General features: G+C 51.3%; 1 protein-coding gene across 1 annotated transcript in view; it reads left to right on the plus strand.

Annotated features, from left to right (window-relative positions):
• Positions 1 to 20,688, plus strand: part of LOC139230545 (voltage-dependent T-type calcium channel subunit alpha-1I-like) — a 240,618-nt gene extending 219,930 nt beyond the window's left edge. The window contains exons 29-35 of the mRNA XM_070862381.1: positions 718 to 839; positions 2,339 to 2,683; positions 6,864 to 7,010; positions 9,715 to 9,852; positions 11,800 to 11,965; positions 16,908 to 17,086; positions 19,674 to 20,688. Coding sequence (XP_070718482.1) covers positions 718 to 839; positions 2,339 to 2,683; positions 6,864 to 7,010; positions 9,715 to 9,852; positions 11,800 to 11,965; positions 16,908 to 17,086; positions 19,674 to 20,351 — 1,775 coding nt within the window. The 3' untranslated portion in view covers positions 20,352 to 20,688. The remainder of the gene's footprint in view (positions 1 to 717; positions 840 to 2,338; positions 2,684 to 6,863; positions 7,011 to 9,714; positions 9,853 to 11,799; positions 11,966 to 16,907; positions 17,087 to 19,673) is intronic.
• Positions 20,689 to 20,895: the final 207 nt, after the last annotated feature.

The raw sequence follows: 20,895 nt of genomic DNA on the forward strand, positions 1-20,895 counted from the left end.
CACTGTCGGAGGGGCAGTACTGAGGGAGCGCCGCACTGTCGGAGGAGCAGTACTGAGGGAGTGCTGCACTGTCGGAGGTGCCGTCTTTCAGATGAGACGTTAAACCGAGGCCCCGTCTGCCCCCTCAAGTGGACGCAAAGATCCCATGGCACTATTTCAAAGAGCAGGGGAGTTCTCCCCGGTGTCCTGGGGCCAATATTTATCCCTCAATCAACATCACTAAAACATTATCACATTGTGGGAGCTTGCTGTGCGCAAATTAGCTGCCGCGTTTCCCACATTACAACAGTGACTACACTCCAAAGGCACTTCCTTCGCTGTAAAGCACTTTGAGACATCCGGTGGCCGTGAAAGGCGCTATATAAATGCAAGTCTTTCTTTTAAGGCACTCCTTAAAACCAACCTCTTTGACCAAGCTTTTGGTCACCTGCCCTGATACCTCCTCATGACACTCCTGTGAAGCACCTTGGGACAGTTCACTACGTTAAAGGCGCTATATAAATGAACGTTGATGTTGTTATCCAATGCTCCCAGTGAGGAGCGGCATTGACGGGGAGGGTGTTTCGGGGAATGAGCGGCACGTGGCCCCCGATTCCCCGTGGCGCGATCTTCCAGCGAGAGCGCCGCCGGTTGGTGCAATCACCGATCATTTGGTTCCGTCTCCGGGTGCTTCATGGTCGACACTTTCTCTCCCTCTCTCTCTCTCTCTCTTCCCAGTCTGCAACCAGGACCATCCCTGTGAGGGAATGAGCCGCCACGCGACCTTCGAGAACTTCGGCATGGCCTTCCTCACGCTCTTCCAGGTGTCAACCGGCGACAACTGGAACGGGATAATGAAGGTAGGAGACTAGGCGGGAGCTGAGGTTCCTCGGCTTTGGGCAAAGGCCAGCAGAGCCCCCTGCTGGCACTGTCACTGCTGCAATCCTGCACAGAGAGGGCAGGGCAATGTTCGTCTGCTCCCCGCAAACACTGCATTACATGGTCTTTGTACTGTCGGGGCCTGTGTGTGTGTGTGTGTGTGTGTGTGTGTGTGTGTCTGAGTGTGTGTGTGAGAGTGTGTGTGTGTGAGTGTGTGTGTGTGTCTGAGTGTGTGTCTGTGTGTGTGTGTGTGTGTGTGTGTGTCTGAGTGTGTGTGTGTGTGTGTGTGTGTGTCTGAGTGTGTGTGTGTGTGTGTGTGTGTGTGTGTGAGAGTGTGTGTGTGTCTGAGTGTGTGTGTGAGAGTGTGTGTGTGAGAGTGTGTGTGTGTGAGAGTGTGTGTGTGTGTTTGTGTGTGTGTGAGAGTGTGTGTGTGTGTGTGAGTGTGTGTGTGTGTGTGTCTGAGTGAGTGTGTGAGAGTGAGTGTCTGTGTGTGTGTGTGAGAGTGAGTGTGTGAGAGTGTGTGTGTGTGAGTGTGTGTGTGTGAGAGTGTGTGTGTGTGTGAGAGTGTGTGTGTGAGAGTGTGTGTGTGAGAGTGTGTGTGAGAGTGTGTGTGTGTGTGTGAGAGTGTGTGTGTGTGTGTGAGAGTGTGTGTGTGTGAGAGTGAGTGTCTGTGTGTGTGTGTGTGAGAGTGTGTGTGAGAGTGTGTGTGTGTGTGAGAGTGAGTGCATGTGTGTGTGTGTGAGAGTGAGTGTATGTGTGTGTGTGTGAGTGTGTGTGTGTGTGTGTGAGAGTGTGTGTGTGTGTGTGAGAGAGTGTGTGTGTGTGTGTGAGAGTGTGTGTGTGTGTGTGTGAGAGTGAGTGTGTGTGTGTGTGAGAGTGAGTGTGTGTGTGTGGGTGGGTGTGTGTAGGTGAGTGTGTGTGAGTATGTGCATGTGTGGGTGTGTGAGTGTGTGTGTGTGTAAATGTGAATGTGAGTGTGAATGTGAGTCTGTGTGTGTGTCTGTGTGTGAGTGTATATGTGTGTGTGTGTGTGTGAGAGTGTGTGTTGTCGGAGGGGCAGTACTGAGGGAGCGCTGCACTGTTGGAGGTGCCGCCTTTCGTATAAGACATTAAACCGAGGCCCCGTCTGCTCTCTCAGGTGGATGTAAAAGATCCCATGTCACTATTTGGAAGAAGAGCAGGGGAGTTCTCCCCGGTGTCCTGGGGCCAGTGTTTATCCCTCAATCAACATCACTTAAAATAAAACAGATGATCTGGGTCATTATCACATTGCTGTGTGTGGGAGCTTGCTGTGCGCAAATTGGCTGCCGCGGTTCCCACATTACAACAGTGACTACACTCCAAAAGTACTTCATTGGCTGTGAAGTCACTGTTGTAATGTAGGAAAGGCGGCAGCCAATTTGGGAGGTGCTTGGGTGGTGAAAGGCGCTATAGAAATGCACGTGGTTTGTGTTGCTGTAACGGCGCTGTGTTTGCCCAGGACACTCTCCGTGACTGCACCAACGATGACCGGACCTGCCTTAGCAACCTGCAGCTCATCTCCCCCCTCTACTTTGTCAGCTTTGTGCTGACGGCCCAGTTCGTGCTGATCAATGTGGTGGTGGCCGTCCTCATGAAGCACCTGGACGACAGCAACAAGGAGGCCCAGGAGGACGCCGAGCTGGACGCTGAGATCGAGCTGGAGCTGGCCCAGGGCCTGCGTGGCCAGCTGTCCGGCCCCTTGGCCCCGGGGACCGGCCCCGCCCCCGCCCCCGACGACGGCCACAGGGGCAGCAGGAGGAAAGGAGAGAGGCAGGACCCAGGGAAACACATCTCGCCCGCTCAGGTAACCGAACATTGGGCCACACCGGGAGCAGCTTTGGGCACCGCACTGTCGGAGTGAGCGCAGGTTTACCAGAATGTTACCCGCACTTCAAGGGTTAAGTACGAGGAGAGATTACACAAACTTTAGACGGTTAAGGGGTGATTTGATCGAAGTTTTCAAGATATTAAGCGGAACAGATAGAGTATTCTGCAATTAATTTGCTGAATGGGTCCTTTGCTGAAGAATCCATAGCAACACATTGCTATTAAGAACTAGTTGGTTTATTGGCAAAGGTTTAACAATCACACTACACATTACCGGTTCATCCACCAGGCTCACAACCACCTGCCCCATCGTGGATCTCCCGAACCCAACTGGCCGGGGTTTTATTGAGTCTTGTGAACATCACGTGACTGGCTAAGCCAATCACAACTCAACAGCTCCACCAACCCGCGAGCATACTCACCGGAGAGAACCTATTCTCGCTGGTTGGGGGGGTCTGGGACTAGGGGGCACAGTCTAAACATTAGAGCCAGTCCTTTCAGGAGTGAAATTAGGAAACACTTCTACCCCATCATAGGCAGTCCCTCGCAATCGAGGAAGACTTGCTTCCACTCCTGAAGTGAGTTCTTTGGTGGCTGAACAGTCCAATACGAGAGCCACAGTCCCTGTCACAGGTGGGACAGATAGTCGCCAAGGGAAGGAAGGGGGTGGGTGGGCACACACAGGGTGGGTAGAAGTTTGGAACTCTCTTCCGTAAACAACAATTGTTGCTGGGGGTCAATTGTTAATTTAAATCGGAGATTGATAGACTTTTGTTAAGAAATTCCTCCTCATCTCAGTCCTAAATGGTCGCCCCCTTATCCTGAGACTGTGACCTCTGGTTCTAGACTCCCCAGCCCGGGGAGAAACACCCTCCCTGCATCTACCCTGTCGAGCCCTGTAAGAATGTTTCAATGAGATCACCTCTCATTCTTCTAAACTCTAGAGAATATCGGCCTAGTCTCCTCAATCTCTCCTCATAGGACAATCCCCCCATCCCAGGAATCAGTCTGGTGAACCTTCGTTGCACTCCCTCTGTGGCAAGTGTATCCTTCCTTCGGTAAGGAGACCAGAACTGTGCACAATACTCCAGGTGTGGTCTCACCAGGGCCCTGTATAACTGCAGTAAGACGTCTTTACTCTTATACTCTCCTCCCTTTGTAACAAAAGCTAACATACCATTTGCTTTAATCACTTGCTGTACCTGCAGGTTAACTTTCAGTGATTGGTGTACAAGGACACCCAGGTCCCCCTGAACACCAACATTTCCCAATCTCTCTCCGTGTAAAAAATACCCTGCTTTTCTATTTTTCCTCCCAAAGTGGATAACTTCACACTTCCCCACATTGTATTCCATTTGCCATGTTCTTGCCCACTCAGTCAACCTGTCTTTTTCTCTCTGCGTCCCCCTCACAGCTTACTTTCCCACCTAACTTTGTATCATCAACAAACATGGATACATTACACTCAGTCCGTTCGTCCAGGTCAGTGCTCTCGGCTGTAAATAGCTGAGGCCCCAGCACTGATCCCTGCGGTACCCCACTAGTTACAGCCTGCCAACCCGAAAACGTTTTGTTTACTCCTACTCTCTGTTTTCTGTCCATTAACCAATCCTCAATCCGTGCGAATATATTACCCCCAATACCATGAGTCTTAAATTTGTGCAATAACCTCTTGTGTGGCACCTTATCGAATGCCTTCCGAAAATCCAAATACACCACATCCACTGGTTCCCCCTTATCTATCCTATCAGTTACATCTTCAAAAAGCAGATTTGTCAAACACAATTTCCCTTCCATAGAACCATGTTGACTCTTTTTGGCGGTTTTAACTGATTTAGGGGTGAAAGTGTCGAAATTAATAAAAGCTAGTGGGCAGACACAAAAGATGTTGGCCTTGATCTCAAAGGGGAATACAAAGGAGTGGAAGTGATGTTATTTACGGCTCTGGTCAGACCCCATGTGGAGTCACTGCGTCCAGCTCTGGGCCTCGTCCCTCGGGGAGGGATATATCGGCCTGGGAGCGGGGACAGAGTAGGTTCACCAGGAATGATACCCGGGGGCTAAAGGGTTAAATCCCGAGGACAGGTCGCACAGACTGAGCTTGTGTTCCCTCGAGTTTCGGGGATTAAGCAGCGATCTGATCGAGGTGTTTAAGTTGATTAAAGGAATTGATGGGGGGATGATTCAAGGGAAACTCTTTCCTCTGGTGGGGGGAGGCATCAAACTTAGAGCCCGGCCATTGAGGGCTGATGTCAGGAAACACTTCTTCACACAAAGGCTGTCGAGGCCAGGGAGGGGGGGGGGGCAATTGGAAATTTCAAAACTGAGATTGAAAAGATTTTTGTTGGGTAAGAGTTCCGGAACCAAGGCTGGTCACATAAGAGCATAAGAATTATAAACAGGACACAAAATAATCAACTCATCAATGATGTCAGCACGGTGGGTGTATGTAAATGAAGTGAAAAAACCATCTTTAACAACATGGCACTGACGGCGTCTGTTAAATAAGCAGTTAAAGGGGCATTCTCGCCCCGCATTACATAACATAAGAACATCAGGAATAGGAGCAGGAGTCGGCCATTCGGCCCCTCGAGCCTGCTCCGCCATTCAATGAGATCACGGCTGATCTTCGACCTCAACTCCACTTTCCCGCCCGATCCCCATATCCCTCGATTCCCTTAATATCCAAAAATCTATCGATCTCAGCCTTGAATATACTCAACTACTGAGTCTCCACAGCCCTCTGGGGCAGAGAATTCCAAAGATTCACCACCCTCTGAGTGAAGAAATTTCTCCTCATCTCAGTCCTAAATGGCCGACCCCTTATCCTGAGACTGTGACCCCTGGTTCTAGACTCCCCAACCCGGGGGGGAAACACCCTCCCTGCATCTACCCTGTCAAGCCCTGTAAGGGAGGGTAGATGGAGCTAAGATACAGATCAGCCACGATCTCATTCAAGGTGCTCGAGGGGCTGAATGGTCTCCTCCTGTTCCTATGTACGTGTTGATCAATTCCTTCCAGCCCAGGTCTCCCCACACGGAGGGAAGGAGGGTGGGGGGGGGAAAGATGAGAGTGGGGTTGGCCTGTAACCCCTAGCGGGTGAATCGCGAGTCTCGAGGGAATCAATAATACGAAATAAGGGCATGAGGGCCAAAGCAGGGAACGAAATGAAGTTCGAAATCTGGAGGGTGAGGAGAGCAAGTGTACATAACAGTAAAGAATAGAAAGAAGCTCTGGCTTGATGCAAGGATTGTTCCATGTCAGAAGTGTCACCTGTGGCTCAGTGGGCAGCGCTCTCGCCTCTGAGTCAGAAGGTCGTGGGTTCAAGTCCCACTCCAGAGACTCGAGCACAAAACTCTAGGCTGACACTCCCAGTGCAGTACTGAGGGAGTGCCGCACTGTCAGAGGGCAGTACTGAGGGAGCGCCGCGCTGTCGGAGAGGCAGTACTGAGGGAGCGCCGCACTGTCGGAGGGGCATACTGAGGGAGTGCCGCACTGTCGGAGGGCAGTACTGAGGGAGCGCCGCACTGTCAGAGGGGCAGTACTGAGGGAGCGCCGCACTGTCGGAGGGGCAGTACTGAGGGGGTGCCGTCTTTCGGATGAGATGTTAAACCGAGGCCCCGTCTGCCCTCTCAGGTGGATGTAAAAGATCCCACGGCACTAGAAACATAGAAACATAGAAAAATAGGTGCAGGAGTAGGCCATTTGGCCCTTCTAACCTGCACCGCCATTCAATGAGTTCATGGCTGAACATGCAACTTCAGTACCCCATTCCTGCTTTCTCGCCATACCCCTTGATCCCCCTAGTAGTAAGGACTTCATCTAACTCCCTTTTGAATATATTTAGTGAATTGAATAAATTTAGTGAATTTTAGTGAATATATTTCGAAGAAGAGCAGGGGAGTATTCCCGTGTGTCCTGGGGCCAATATTTATCCCTCAATCAACATCACTAAAAAAAATAGATTAACTGGTCATTATCACATTTACTGTTTGTGGGAGCTTGCTGTGCGCAAATGGCTGCTGTGTTTCCCACATTACAACACTGACTACACTCCAAAAGTACTTCATTGGCTGTAAAGCGCTTTGAGACGTCCGGTGGTCGTGAAAGGCGCTATATAAATGCAAGTCTGTCTTGTTTTTTTTTTAACCCTCCAGGAGAATCTGTGGCTGGATAGTGTGTCGCTAATCATACGAGACTCTATCGAGAATGAACTATTGATGATTGACAACCTGTCCGGATCAATCTTCCACCATTACACATCATCGCCCACGTGCAGGGACTGCCAACACCACAAGCAAGAGGTTAACGTTTATCTTTCGAACCTTTCTGTGTGTTCTTTCCTTATTAGTGACTGAACTTGTACTGGTGGCCCCTAGTTCTGGTGTCCCCCCACAAGTCGGAACATCCCTGCGTCTATCCAATCGAAACCCTTCATAATCTCCAAGGCCTGTATTAGATACACCTCAGCATTCTCCTTTCTGGACAAGTCTAGATTTTGAAGTGATGCGATGCATTTTGGTATAAAGAATGAGGAGAGGATATATAAACTAACGGGTACAATCCTAAAGCGGGTGCATGAACAGAGAGACCTGGGGGTATATGGACAATGGATACAAATTGTCGAAGGTGGCAGGCCAGGTTGAGAAAGCAGTTTTTTAAAAAAGTTTACGGGATCCTGGGCTTTATAAATAGAGGCATAGAGTACAAAAGCAAGGCAGTTATGATGAACCTGTATAAAACACTGGTTCAGCCTCAACTGGAGTATTGTGTCCAATTCTGGGCACCACACTTTAGGGAGGATGTGAAGGCCTTAGAGGGGGTGCAGAGGGAGATTTACGAGAACGGTTCCAGGGATGAGGGACTTTAGTGACGGGGAGAGACTGGAGAAGCTGGGGTTGTTCTCCTTGGAGCAGAGAAGGTTGAGAGGAGATTTGATCGAGGTGTTCAAAATCATGAGGGGTCTGGACAGAGTAGATAGAGAGAGAAACTGTTCCCATTGGTGGAAGGGTCGGGAACCAGAGGACACAGATTTAAGGCGATTGGCAGAAGAACCAGAGGCGACATGAGGGAAAAGCTTTTTACGCAGCGAGTGGTTAGGATCTGGAATGCGCTGCCTGAGAGGGTGCTGGAGGCAGACTCAATCGTGGCTTTCAAAAGGGAGTTGGATAAGTGCCTGAAAGAACAAAATGTGCAGAGTTACGGGGAAAGGGCGGGGGGAATGGGACTGGCTGAGGTGCTCTTGCAGAGAGCTGGCACCGGCTCGACGGGCCGAATGGCCTCCTTCTGTGCTGTAACCGTTCGATGATTTTAGGCAGCATCAGTAACAAGTTAAACACCAGTCTTCACTATGCAACTTTTCTTCAGTCGTTGAAATGTGCAATAATTGCTTCACAAGAGCCTTGGAGACTGCCTGCGTTTCACCATCTGCATTAAGAATCAAGTCCTGTGTTCTCAGTCTTCTCAGTCAAAGCCCGCGAGCCCTCTATCTGCTCAAACTGCAATCATAAGACAATGATCTAATACACTGTGCAGAGAGAGAGGTTAGAGAATGTTTGAATAGTGTGATGGTTAATTATAGAGCTGCCATCCACGCACTCGTATAATACATTCTGTCACATTGTACCACATTTGTGTTCTGCCAACTCTCCTTTGCGACTAAACTCGTTTCATAGAATCGTAGAGCGACACAGCACAGGAGGCCGTTCCGACTCTTTGACAGACCCTGTCCAATTCATCCCACCCTGCTCCTTCCCCAATAGCCCCGCAAATGTTTCCCACTCATGTATTTATCCAACTCCTGAGGGCCTCCTCAATCTCGTCTGCCTCCTGAGCTCAAAGGAGCCAAGAATCAACGATACAGCGCAGGAGGAGGCCATTGGGCCCATCGAGCCTGTGCCGGCTCTGAGAACGAGCGATCCCATCAGACCCACTCCCCCCGCTCTTTCCCCACAACTTCAATTTTTTCTTATCAAGTATTTATCCATTCCCATTTGAAAGTCACTATTGAACCTGCTCCCACTGCCCTTTCAGGCAGCGCGATCCCCGATCACAACGTGAAAGAATGTTTTCCTCGCCTCGCCTCGACCTGAATGAATCACTTCCAGAATGAAGACTTTTCATCCGATCTGCCGCTCTTCAGCTACAAGGGGTGGGGGTCGAAGGTTATGGGGAACAGGCGGGGAAGTGGAGTTGAGGCCAAGATCAGATCAGCCATGATCTTATTCAATGGTGGAGCAGGCTCGAGGGGGCCACATGACCTGCTCATAAAACCATAGAAGTTTACAGCACGGGAAGGAGGCCATTCGACCCATCGTGTCCGCGCCGGCCGACAAAGAGCTACCCGGCCTAATCCCACTTTCCAGCTCTGGGTCCGTAGCCCTGTAGGTTACGGCACTTCAAGTGCACATCCAGGTACTTTTTAAATGTGGTGAGGCTTTTTGCCTCTACCACCCTTTCAGGCAGTGAGTTCCAGACCCCCACCACCCTCGGGGTGAAGAAATTTCCCCTCAAATCCCCTCTAATTCATCTAACAATTACATTAAATCTATGCCCCCAGGTTGTTGACCTCTGATAAGGGAAACGGGTCCTTCTACTCTATCCAGGCCCCTCATAATTTTATACACCTCAATAAGATCTCCCCTCAGCCTCCTCGTTCCAAAGAAAACAACCCTAGCCTATCCAATCTTTCCTCATCGATAAAATTCTTCAGTCCTGGTAAATCCCCTCTGTATCCTCTCCAGTGCACTCCAGTGTACTCCTGCTCCTAGTTCTGATGTTCTGATGATTGGCTTGTAACCCAGGTCCCAGCGGTGACTGGTCAGGTCTTAACAGATAAGGGGACAAGGGGTTATGGGGAGCGGGCGGGGAAGTGGAGCTGAGTCCATGATCGGATCAGCCATGATCGTATTAAATGGTGGAGCAGGCTCGAGGGGCCGTATGGCCGACTCCTGCAACTAGTTCTTATGTTCTTTATGTTCTTATTGCCCTCTACGGTTGTCTTTCTAGGTTCACCTCGCTGAGATCGAAGCCTTCTCGCTGACCTCCGACGTCCTGTCGGACAAGTCATCCTCCGTGGTTCTGGCCGATGACCTTAGCTCCGATGACAGCGCCCCCCAGCTGTCCGCGAGAGAATGTGACACAAAGGTATGTGCTAGGCGGCGAGAGGGAGCAGTCAGACGCCCACGGTTTTGGCCAGCTCCTGGCTGGGCATCGTGTGGTGAGACATGTCCTACAGGGGTTAGGCTTAGATCGTCCAACACCAGTGATACCCCGCCACCGCCCCCCCCCCCCCAATAACTTTCATTTATATAGAATCGCAGACATTTACAGCACGGAAGGAGGCCATTCGGCCCATCGTGTCCGCGCCGGCCGACAAAGAGCTACCCGGCCTAATCCCACTTTCCAGCTCTCGGTCCGTAGCCCTGTAGGTTACGGCACTTCAGGTGCACATCCAGGTACTTTTTAAATGTGGTGAGGGTTTCTGCCTCTACCACCCTTTCAGGCAGTGAGTTCCAGACCCCACCACCCTCTGGGTGTAGACATTTCCCCTCAAATCCCCTCTAAACCTCCCCCCAATTACTTTAAATCTATGCCCCCTGGTTGTTGACCCCTCTGCTAAGGGAAATAGGTCCTTCCTATCCACTCTATCCAGGCCCCTCATCATTTTATACCCCTCAGCCGCCTCTGTTCCAAGGAAAACAACCCCAGCCTATCCAATCTTTCCTTGTAGCCAAAATTCTCCAGTCCAGGCAACATCTTCGTAAATCCCCTCTGTACCCTCTCCAGTGCAATCACATCCTTCCTGTAATGTGGTGACCAGAGCTGCACGCAGTACTCCAGCTGTGGCTGAACTTGTGTTTTTTTTGCAGCCTATCTCTGAAATGTCCCCAAGTGTGCCGCCTGCAATGAATTACTTTGAGGGGCAGCGACTTGTTATGTGGTCAAAATGTGGTGTCCAGTTTGTACACAGCAAACTCCCGTAATCTGCAATTGGGAACCGAGTGACCAGTGGTCTTGCTGAAAGGGACCCTGATCTTGTGTGGCCGGTCTGTGAGTGGGCTTTCTGCAACGTCCTGAGTCCTGGGACTGGAAGAGGCGACACGGGTTGCTTCTTGGGTCAGGCACAGGCCCACATTGGCTCCCAGTCCGGCAAGGCTTCGATTTAAAGATTCTCATCCTAGTTTTCAAATCCCTCCATAGCCTCGCCCCTCCCTATCTCTGTAATCTCCTCCAGCCCCACAACCCCCCCCTCGAGATGTCTGCGCCCCTCCAATTCTGGCCCCTAACACATGCCCCGATTTGAATTGCTCCACCATCGGTGGCCGTGCCTTCTGTTGCCTGGGCCCCAAGCTCGAGAAGTCCCTCCCTAAAGCTCTCTCTCCTCCTTCCTCCCTTAAGACGCTCCTTAAAACCGACCTCTTACCTGCGCTAATTTCCAATTATGTGGCTCGGTGTCAAGTTTTGTTTGAGGATTGCTGCTGTGAGGGGCCTGCATAAGAACATAAGAAATAGGAGCAGGAGTCGGCCATTCGGCCCCTCGAGCCTGCTCCACCATTCAATAAGATCATGGCTGATCTGATCCTGGCCTCAACTCCACTTCCCCGCCCACTCCCCATAACCCTTGACTCCCTCATTGTTCAAAAATCTGTCTATCCCCACCTTAAATATATTCAATGACCCAGCCTCCACAGCTCTCTGGGGCAGAGAATTCCACAGATTTACAACCCCCTGAGAGAAGAAATTCCTCCTCATCTCCGTTTTAAATGGGCGACCCCTTCTTCTGAGACTATGCCCCCTAGTTCTAGATTCCTCCACGAGGGGAAACATCCTCTCTGCATCTACCCGCCTTCGGACGTTTTACTAGGTTAAGGGAGTTGAGGGTTATGTGGAGCGGGCGGGAAAGTGGACCTGAGTCCATGGTCGGATCAGCCATGATCTTATTAAATGGCGGAGCAGGCTCGAGGGGCCTTATGGCCTACTCCTGCCTCTATTGCTTATGTTCTGAAAGGCGCTGTATGAATACAAGTTGTTCAGGGTGGCACGGAGGCTGAGCAGAACAAAACTAATCGCGCGTGTGCTTTGCGTTAACAGGAAGGTGATGCGGACCAAGGCAACGCGAATATGCTGACTATGAAAGAATCAGCAATTTACAGGACGAACTCACTGCCAAACAACAGTTACATTTCACAAGTCGAGAACTCCGCTTCGAGCCAAAGCATAGCAGAGATACAGCCGGTGCCCACAGAGCCGATTGCTGGTGAGACATCATCTTTACTCTTGTTTTTATTTATGTAATGGCCGACTCGTGTGTCTCCGCCAGCACTTTGTTTGGTTTGGTGGTTTGCCCTTAAAGGTGCCCACCCTCTACACGGCAGTGAGTTCGTCTGCCCCGTCCTTGTTTGGGGGGCTGGGGAGGCGGGGGGGGGGAGCAGAGAAACACAGCTTCGTTTATATCGGGGTGGGGGGGCGGTCCCGCGCACATTTCATCGCGCCTTGCCGCATCTCGCATGTCTGCCTTGTTGTTGGAGTCACTGGGACAGGAGCCCGCTCTGATTCATCCCCTCCCTGACCCCAGGCCGCCAAGAGGAACTGTTCCCATCGGAGGGGAGAACCTTTAACTGCGCGCTGCGCGTGGAAATTTCACAAACCGGTGGTGGGAGGATTTTAATTGCACATAATGCCCGAAAAATAAACCGTGCCTCCGACCTCCGACCCCGCCCTTTCCAGCAGGGTCGCGAATGGGGGTGGGGGGGGGGGGGGGCAACATCTCAGGTTCACTAATGTCGCTTTAGGGAAGGAAATCTGCCGCCCTTACACGGGTCTGGCCGGTATGTGACTCCAGACCCATAGCAATGTGGGTAACTCTTAACTGCCCCTCTGAAATGGCCCAGCGAGACACTCAAGGGGCAATTAGGGATGGGCAATAAATGCCGGCCTTGCCAGCGACGCCCACATTCCCGAAAAGAAATAAATAATCCCTCCCTCCCCCCCAACGTCTCTCGTGGCCAAGGGTCCTGAGGCTAATTGTAGCACTCAAGGCTTCCATCAGTGAACACAACAGGGTTCCCGTCCGGTCAGTGTGGTTCCATTTATAAACCAACCGCTCTGCAACTCAAACCTTGTTTTTTTTAATCAACGAATGGAATAAACACCGATATTTGTTTAAGTACGCTGGCAGGTAATGTTTTAATTTGAAGTACTGGTTGTGCAGACACTGAGCGAACGACTGACCCTTTTATCAACTCATGTCAAACTGCGGAGAGGCGCGGAACAGACTGCAGGGAATAATGATTCAAGAATGTACTGTGCCCAAAGGATTACACGGGATATACGGCACAGAAACAGGCCATTCGGCCCAACCAGTCCGTGCCGGCGTTTATGCTCCACTCGAGCCTCCTCCCGCCTTTCCTCATCTAAATCTATCAGCATAACCCTCTATTCCCTTCTCCCCCATATCCTTGTCCAGCCTCCCCTTAAATACATCGATACTATTCGCCTCAACCCCTCCCTGTGGCAGCGAGTTCCACATTCTCACCGCTCTCTGGGGAAAGAAGTTTCTCCTGAATTCCCCATTGGATTTCTGGGTGACTGTCTTATATTGGTGGCCTCTAGTTATGCTCTTCCCCACAAGTGGAAACATTCTCTCTGTATCCACTCTATCAAAACCTGTCATCATTTTAAAGACCTCTATTAGGTCACCCCTCAGCCGCCTTTGTTCAAGAGAAAAGAGACCCAGCCTGTTCATCCTTTCCTGATATGTATACCCTCGCATTTCTGGTATCATCCTTGTAAATCTCTGCACCCTCTCCAGTGCCTCTCTATCCTTCTCATAATATGTTTTGTAATTAGGTGTCCACGGAGTCCAGTTATATTTTATGCTGCTGGCTTTGATCGCACACTCTCGAGCAGCGACCACTGAGAGGTTTTAATGTGTAAAATCCATGGATAGATATTGAAGTAGGAACTCATAAATAAGAGTGCCTGCTTTTATTCCAATTTCACTTAACTGAACTACCAATTTCACACCAACTCTGCCACTTGATGTATGGAACATGATATGTCCTTACTACACAGTACAAATGCACACGAGGCCCATACTGAAGAGAAGGTCACTCTGTGACCAGTAACCTTCATTAGCCAGCACTGAAGTGGGGAAGGTGGGTGGAGCTTCCCCTTTTATACCTGAAAGTCCAGGTTAGGAGTGTCTCCCACAAGTTCACCACCTAGTGGTCAGTGTTCTCACGGTGTACAACTTAGGTCAGATTATACATGGGTTACAATGGCAGCTGAACACATGACAGAACAGGCTTCCATCAGCAGTGGGGAATGAAAGGACGTGGTGGAACTGATGTTTAAAGAGGGACCATCGAGGTGTTCTTGCGACAAATCCGTTTCCCCAAATGCCCTGTAACCCCAGCAATAGGTGGAGCGAGCAGGAGATCCCCAAAGTGGGAAAGCAAAGACGAGAAGATTCGATAATGAGAGAAAGAACTTGCATTCCGTGATCGTGTCACAATCTTGGTGTCATATTTGACCCTGAAATGGGCTTCCAACCACATATCCTCAGCCTAACTAAGACCGCCTATTTCCACCTCTGTAACATCGCCTGTTTCCACCCCCGCCTCAGCTCATCCACTACTGAAGCCCTCATCCGTACCTTTGTTACCTCCAGATTTGACTATTCCAACGCACTCCTGGCTGGCCTTCCAAATTCTATCCTACGTAAACTAGAGGTGAGACAAAACGCGGCTGCCCCCCTGTCCTAACTCGCACCAAGTCCCGCTCACCCATCACCCCCTGTGCTCGCTGCCCCGTGTCCTAACTCGCACCAAGTCCCGCTCACCCATCGCCCCCTGTGCTCGCTGCCCCGTGTCCTAACTCGCACCAAGTCCCGCTCACCCATCACCCCCTGTGCTCGCTGCCCCGTGTCCTAACTCGCACCAAGTCCCGCTCACCCATCGCCCCCTGTGCTCGCTGCCCCGTGTCCTAACTCGCACCAAGTCCCACTCACCCATCACCCCCTGTGCTCGCTGACCTACATTGGCTCCCGGTTAAGCAACCCCTCGATTTCAAAATTCTCATCCTTGTTTTCAAAACCCTCCATGGCCCTCGCCCCTCCCTATCTCTGTAACCTTCTCCAGCCCCACAACCCCCCGAGATGTCTGCGCTCCTCTAATTCTGCCCTCCTGACCATCCCTGATTATAATCGCTCCACCATCGGTGGCCGTGCCTTCTGTTGCCTGGGCCCCAAGCTCTGGAACTCATTTCCTAAACCTCTCCACCTCTCTACCTCTCTCTCCTCCTTCAAGACGCTCCTTAAATCCCACCTCTTTGACCAAGCTTTTGGTCACCTGCGCTAATTTCTTCTTATGCGGCTCGATGTCAAATTTCTTGTCTCGTAATTCTCCTGTGAAGCGCCCTGGGATGTTTCACTATGTTAAAGGCGCTATATAAATACAAGTTGTTGTTGTGTCTCTAATCAACATCCCGGACAATGAAGTGCTTTGTGTAGTGCCTGTTGATACATGGGCAAACAGCTCTTTTGTGCAAGATCCAACCAAAAGCAATGAGAGGAACGGCCAGTTAATGGTGGCGTTGGTTGATGGTAGAATGTTGGCCAGGACATTGGGGAGACCTTGTTCAATGTGGCCAAGGACCTTTAATGTCCACCTTGAACTCTAGAACTGGCGATTGATCTAACGTTCATTTGACGAACAGCACCTCTTGTGTAGTAGCAATCTCTCAGTACTTCGCTTAAAGCGCTTTGGGTTGTCTTGACGTCATGAAAGGCGCTATAGAAATGCAAGTCTTTCTTTAGTAGGAGCAATGAGGAACGTTCAGAGGAACCCTAACCATGTTGTACTGATTAAACAGGCAACAAAATAGATTGTGACAGAGAGAGAGGGTAGAGAATAGAGAAGAGAAACTCTTATTTTGATTGGATCAAAATTGTTGCTCGGTGTCATTCTATCTCCCCCAGACTTCCATTCTCCCCTCAGCTCCAAACTTAAGTATTAAGGCTATAATAAAGAGAAATGGATATATTTTTGATAAGGAATCGAAAATGATACAAGCGAAGGGCAGGTGGAGTTAGAGACAATACCTTCAGTTGTAAAGCACAGGCATGATGGGCTGAATGGCCTCCAAGTGATGGATTGAGGTACTTAATGCAAACTCTGCAATCCCCTCCCTGACCTCTCTGCATCTCTTCCCTCCTTTCAGACTCTCCTTCAAACCTACCTCTTCGATCAAACTTCTGGTCACCTGTCCTGTTATCACCTCATGTAAGAACATAAGAATTAGGAGCAGGAGTCGGCCATTCGGCCCCTCGAGCCTGCTCCGCCATTCAATGAGATCATGGCTGATCTTCGACCTCAACTCCACTTTCCCGCCCGATCCCTATATCCCTTAAATCCCTTAATATCCAAAAATCCATCGATCTCAGCCTTGAATATACTCAACGACTGAGCCTCCACAGTCCTCTGGGGCAGAGAATTCCAAAGATTCACCACCCTCTGAGTGAAGAAGTTTCTCCTCATCTCAGTCCTAAATGGCCGACCCCTTATCCTGAGACTGTGACCCCTGGTTCTAGACTCCCCAGCCCGGTGGAAACGCCCTCCCTGCATCTACCCTGTCAAGCCCTGTCAGAATGTTTCAATGAGATCCCCTCTCATTCTTCTAAACTCGAGAGAATATCGGCCTAGTCTCCTCAATCTCTCCTCATAGGACAATCCCCCCATCCCAGGAATCAGTCTGGTGAACCTTCGTTGCACTCCCTCAATGGCAAGTATATCCTTCCTTAGGTAAGGAGACAGGAACTGTGCACAATACTCCAGGTGTGGTCTCACCAGGGCCCTGTATAATTGCAGTAAGACGTCTTTACTCAAATCCTCCTGTAATAAAGGCCAACATACCATTTGCTTTAATCACTTGCTGTACCTGCAGGTTAACTTTCAGTGATTGGTGGACAAGGGCACCCAGGTCCCCCTGAACACCAACATTTCCCAATCTCTCACCATTTAATAAATACTTGTGGCTCAGTGTCAAAAGTTTGATAATCGCTCCTGTGAAGCACTGTGAGATGTTTTGCTATGTCAAAGGCGCTATATAAATGCAAGTTATTGTTATTGTGGTTGATGCCTGCTCTGAGTGAAAGGGAGAGCACTGTCCTGACTTAACTCTCGCTCACTTTTTCTCAGAGACTCTTCCCCAGACGCCTTCTGCCTCTTCCTGTCTCCGGTTTGCGACAGAACTCTTCCATCCAGCGACGGCCACCCCCACAGACCGGGAGCGCGACACCCAGCTGCCCCAGATCCCCTCCTCCGGCTCCTGGACCTCGCTGCAATCTCCGAGCATGACCTGGTCCCTGCAGAGACAGGTAGGTGACCTACAGCTGCAACTGGGCCGAGGTTCCCCGGCGGGGGGGCGGTCCAGGGCGGGTCGGGGCGTTCGTTCAACCAGCGAGTGTGTCAGCTGTAGCTCAGTGGGCAGCACACGCGCTCCCTCAGTCAGAAGATCATGGGTTCAAGTCCCACTCCAGGCTGACACTCCCAGTGCAGTGCTGAGGGAGTGCCGCACTATCGGAGGGGCAGTACTGAGGGAGTGCTGCACTGTCGGAGGGGCAGTACTGAGGGAGTGCCGCACTATCGGAGGAGCAGTACTGAGGGAGCGCCACACTGTCGGAGGCGCAGTACTGAGGGAGCGCCGCACTGTCGGAGGGGCAGTACTGAGGGAGTGCTGCACTGTCGGAGGGGCAGTATTGAGGGAGTGCCGCACTGTCGGAGGGGCAGTACTGAGGGAGTGCTGCACTGTCGGAGGGGCAGTACTGAGGGAGTGCCGCACTATCGGAGGAGCAGTACTGAGGGAGCGCCACACTGTCGGAGGCGCAGTACTGAGGGAGCGCCGCACTGTCGGAGGGGCAGTACTGAGGGAGTGCCGCACTGTCGGAGGGGTAGTACTGAGGGAGTGCCGCACTGTCGGAGGGGCAGTACTGAGGGAGCGCCGCACTGTCTGAGGTGCCGTCTTTCGGATGAGAAGTTAAACCGAGGCCCCGTCTGCTCTCTCAGGATGACATAAAAGATCCCGTGGCACTATTTTGAAGAAAAGCAGGGGAGTTATCCCCGGTGTCCTGGCCAATATTTAACCCTCAACCAACATTATTAAAACAGATTATCTGGTCATTTATCCCATTGCACCTCCGACAGTACTGCCCCTCCGACAGTGCGGCGCTCCCTCAGTACTGCCCCTCCGACAGTGCGGCGCTCCCTTAGTACTGCCCCTCCGACAGTGCGGCGCTCCCTCAGTACTGCCCCTCCGACAGTGCGGCGCTCCCTCAGTATTGCCCCTCCGACAGTGCGCCGCTCCCTCAGTACTGCCCCTCCGACAGTGCGGCGCTCCCTCAGTACTGCCCCTCCGACAGTGCGCCGCTCCCTCAGTACTGCACTGGGAGTGTCAGCCTAAATTTATGTGCTGAATTCTCTCGAATAGGACTTGAACCCACGACCTTCTGACTCAGAGGCGCGAGAGAGAGAGAGATAGCGAGAAAGGATTCAGGGAGAGGGAGAGAGCGAGGGATAGGGAGAAATGATTCAGGGAGAGGAGAGATGGAGATGGAGAGGAGAAGATAGGGGGGGAAGTGAACCCATGACAGTCTGACTCCGAGATGAGAGAGCTGCCCAGTGAGACGTGGCTGATCGTAGAACGAGAGGCGTTGTGATACCTGGGTATCAGCATCCCGGAGAAGTCAGCAGTAATGCTGTGTGAATGACTGACTCCCTGCGACTCTGGTCTGGTGGGAAGGTAATGGGACTCGCCAAGGGGCTGGCACTGGGCTCAGATCCGGCTCCGGGCAACGTCCATCTTGTCGGGACGTAAACATAGAAACATAGAAAATAGGTGCAGGAGTAGGCCATTCGGCCCTTCGAGCCTGCACCACCATTCAATAAGATCATGGCTGATCATTCACCTCAGTATCCCTTTCCTGCTTTCTCTCCACACCCCTTGATCCCTTTAGCCGTAAGGGCCATATCTAACTCCCTCTTGAATATATCCAATGAACTGGCCTCAACAACTCTCTGCGGTGGGAATTCCACAGTTTCACAACTCTCTGAGTGAAGAAGTTTCTCCTCATCTCAGTCCTAAATGGCCTACCCATTATCCTAAGACTATGTCCCCTGGTCTGGACTTCCCCAACATCGGGAACATTCTTCCCGCATCTAGCCTGTCCAGTCCCGTCAAAATTTTATATGTTTCTATGAGATCACCTCTCATCCTTCTAAACTCCAGTGTATAAAGGCCCAGTCGATCCAGTCTCTCCTCATATGTCATTCCTGCCATCCTGGAATCAGTCTGGTGAACCTTCGCTGCGCTCCCTCAATAGTAAGAACATCCTTCCTCAGATTAGGAAACCAAAATTGAACACAATATTCCAGGTGAGGCCTCACCAAGGCCCTGTACAACTGCAATAAGACCTCCCTGCTCCTATACTCAAATCCTCTTGCTATGAAGGCCAACATGCCATTTGCCTTCTTCACCGCCTGCTGAACCTGCATGCCAACTTTCAATGACTGATGAACCATGACACCCAGGTCTTGCTGCACCTCCCCTTTTCCTAGTCTGCCGCCATTCAGATAATATTCTGCCTTCGTGTTTTTGCCCCCAAAGTGGATAACCTCACATTTATCCACATTATGCTGCATCTGCCATGCATTTGCCCACTCACCTAACCTGTCCAAGTCACCCTGCAGCCTCTTAGCATCCTCCTCACAGCTCACACCGCCACCCAGCTTAGTGTCATCTGCAAACTTGGAGATATTACACTCAATTCTCTCATCCAGATCATTAATGTATATTGTAAATAGCTGGGGTCCCAGCACTGAGCCCTGCGGCACCCCACTAGTCACTGACTGCCATTTTGCGCCAGCTGTTTGTCTGACGGCTGGTTTATTTTTTAAATTTCTCCACAGGCCGCCATCAGCGATACCTCGCTCAGTGACGAATCGGTCGACAGCCTTCGGGCAACGTTGGAGGACGGCCTGAGACTTGGCGTCTCGCCTCAGTGCACGCTGGCACTGCCCATGGCCTGCACGGCGCCGTCCATCCAAAGAACCGGCCCCTCCTTCACCCCGCCTCTCCGCAAGAGCTCCGCCCAGCATTGGAGGGGCCTGGGGCTCCAGAGGATGAGAGACCGGCATCGGAGCCAGAGCAGTGGGGGCAGCACCAGCCCTGGCTGCACCTACCAGGACTCCATGGACCCTTCAGACGAGGAAGGGATCACCCACTCTCTGAGAGCCAACAGCGAGCAGTCAGAGACGCTCAGCAGCCTCTCCCTAAACTCCCTCTTCTCACCGTCGCGATCGCCGCCCACCCCAATCAAAAAATGCAACAGCACGGGAACGTTGGACGCCGTCTCCCGAGGCGGGGAGCCCAAACAGTTTTGTACTGTCGACCAACAAGGCTTCTTGGCGGCCCCCTCCTGGGTGGCTGACTTCTGCAGGAATAACCACCCAGCCAGCGGACTCGAGGGACAACGCACCCACCAGGGCACAGCAACCGAGGACATGAAGGTAGCTCATGGACAGCCCCCCACCCAGGCCCAGCCTGGCTCCGAGTACAGCGCCACAATGCTGAAGAAGAAGAGATGAGTTTTCAGTGCCCGCCATGATTTTTTTTTTAAGAAACAGAGAAGGAAGGTGTGACTGGCTGAAGCACTTAGTTTACCTCATGATCTGAGAGTTATGCAGTCCAGCTATCTCGTGCCGAATCTGTGTACCAAAGGAAAGGTTCACAATTAATTCAACTCTTGGGTGTGTGTGGAGTTGCTCCCGGAGCCTAGGTGGCAAAAAAAAAAAATGTAATAATCTTTTTCTTTGTTCTCCTCTCAAACTTCCAAAATCAACAAAGAAATGTACCTTACTCGACGCAAACAGTCGCTAAGATCCAAAAGAGGACAGGTGAAAGTGTATTCTGAGCAGGTTCTGTAAACCCTCCACCCTGTCAGTTTGTGAAAGTGAGGGGATAGGGGGTTGGGGTGGGGGGGGGAGAAATAGCTCGATTTAGGCTTGTAGTTGTCATGGTGACGGCGTAGGCCTTCACCGCCAAGAGAGCGGACAAAGGTGGTGATGTAAGGTTTCAGGTTGCAGTGAGGAAAGAGACGGGAGTTCAGATTTCAAAACAGGCCACGCGGAT

The sequence above is a fragment of the Pristiophorus japonicus genome, chromosome 19 (genome assembly GCF_044704955.1).
Source record: "Pristiophorus japonicus isolate sPriJap1 chromosome 19, sPriJap1.hap1, whole genome shotgun sequence".
NCBI lineage: Eukaryota > Metazoa > Chordata > Chondrichthyes > Pristiophoridae > Pristiophorus > Pristiophorus japonicus.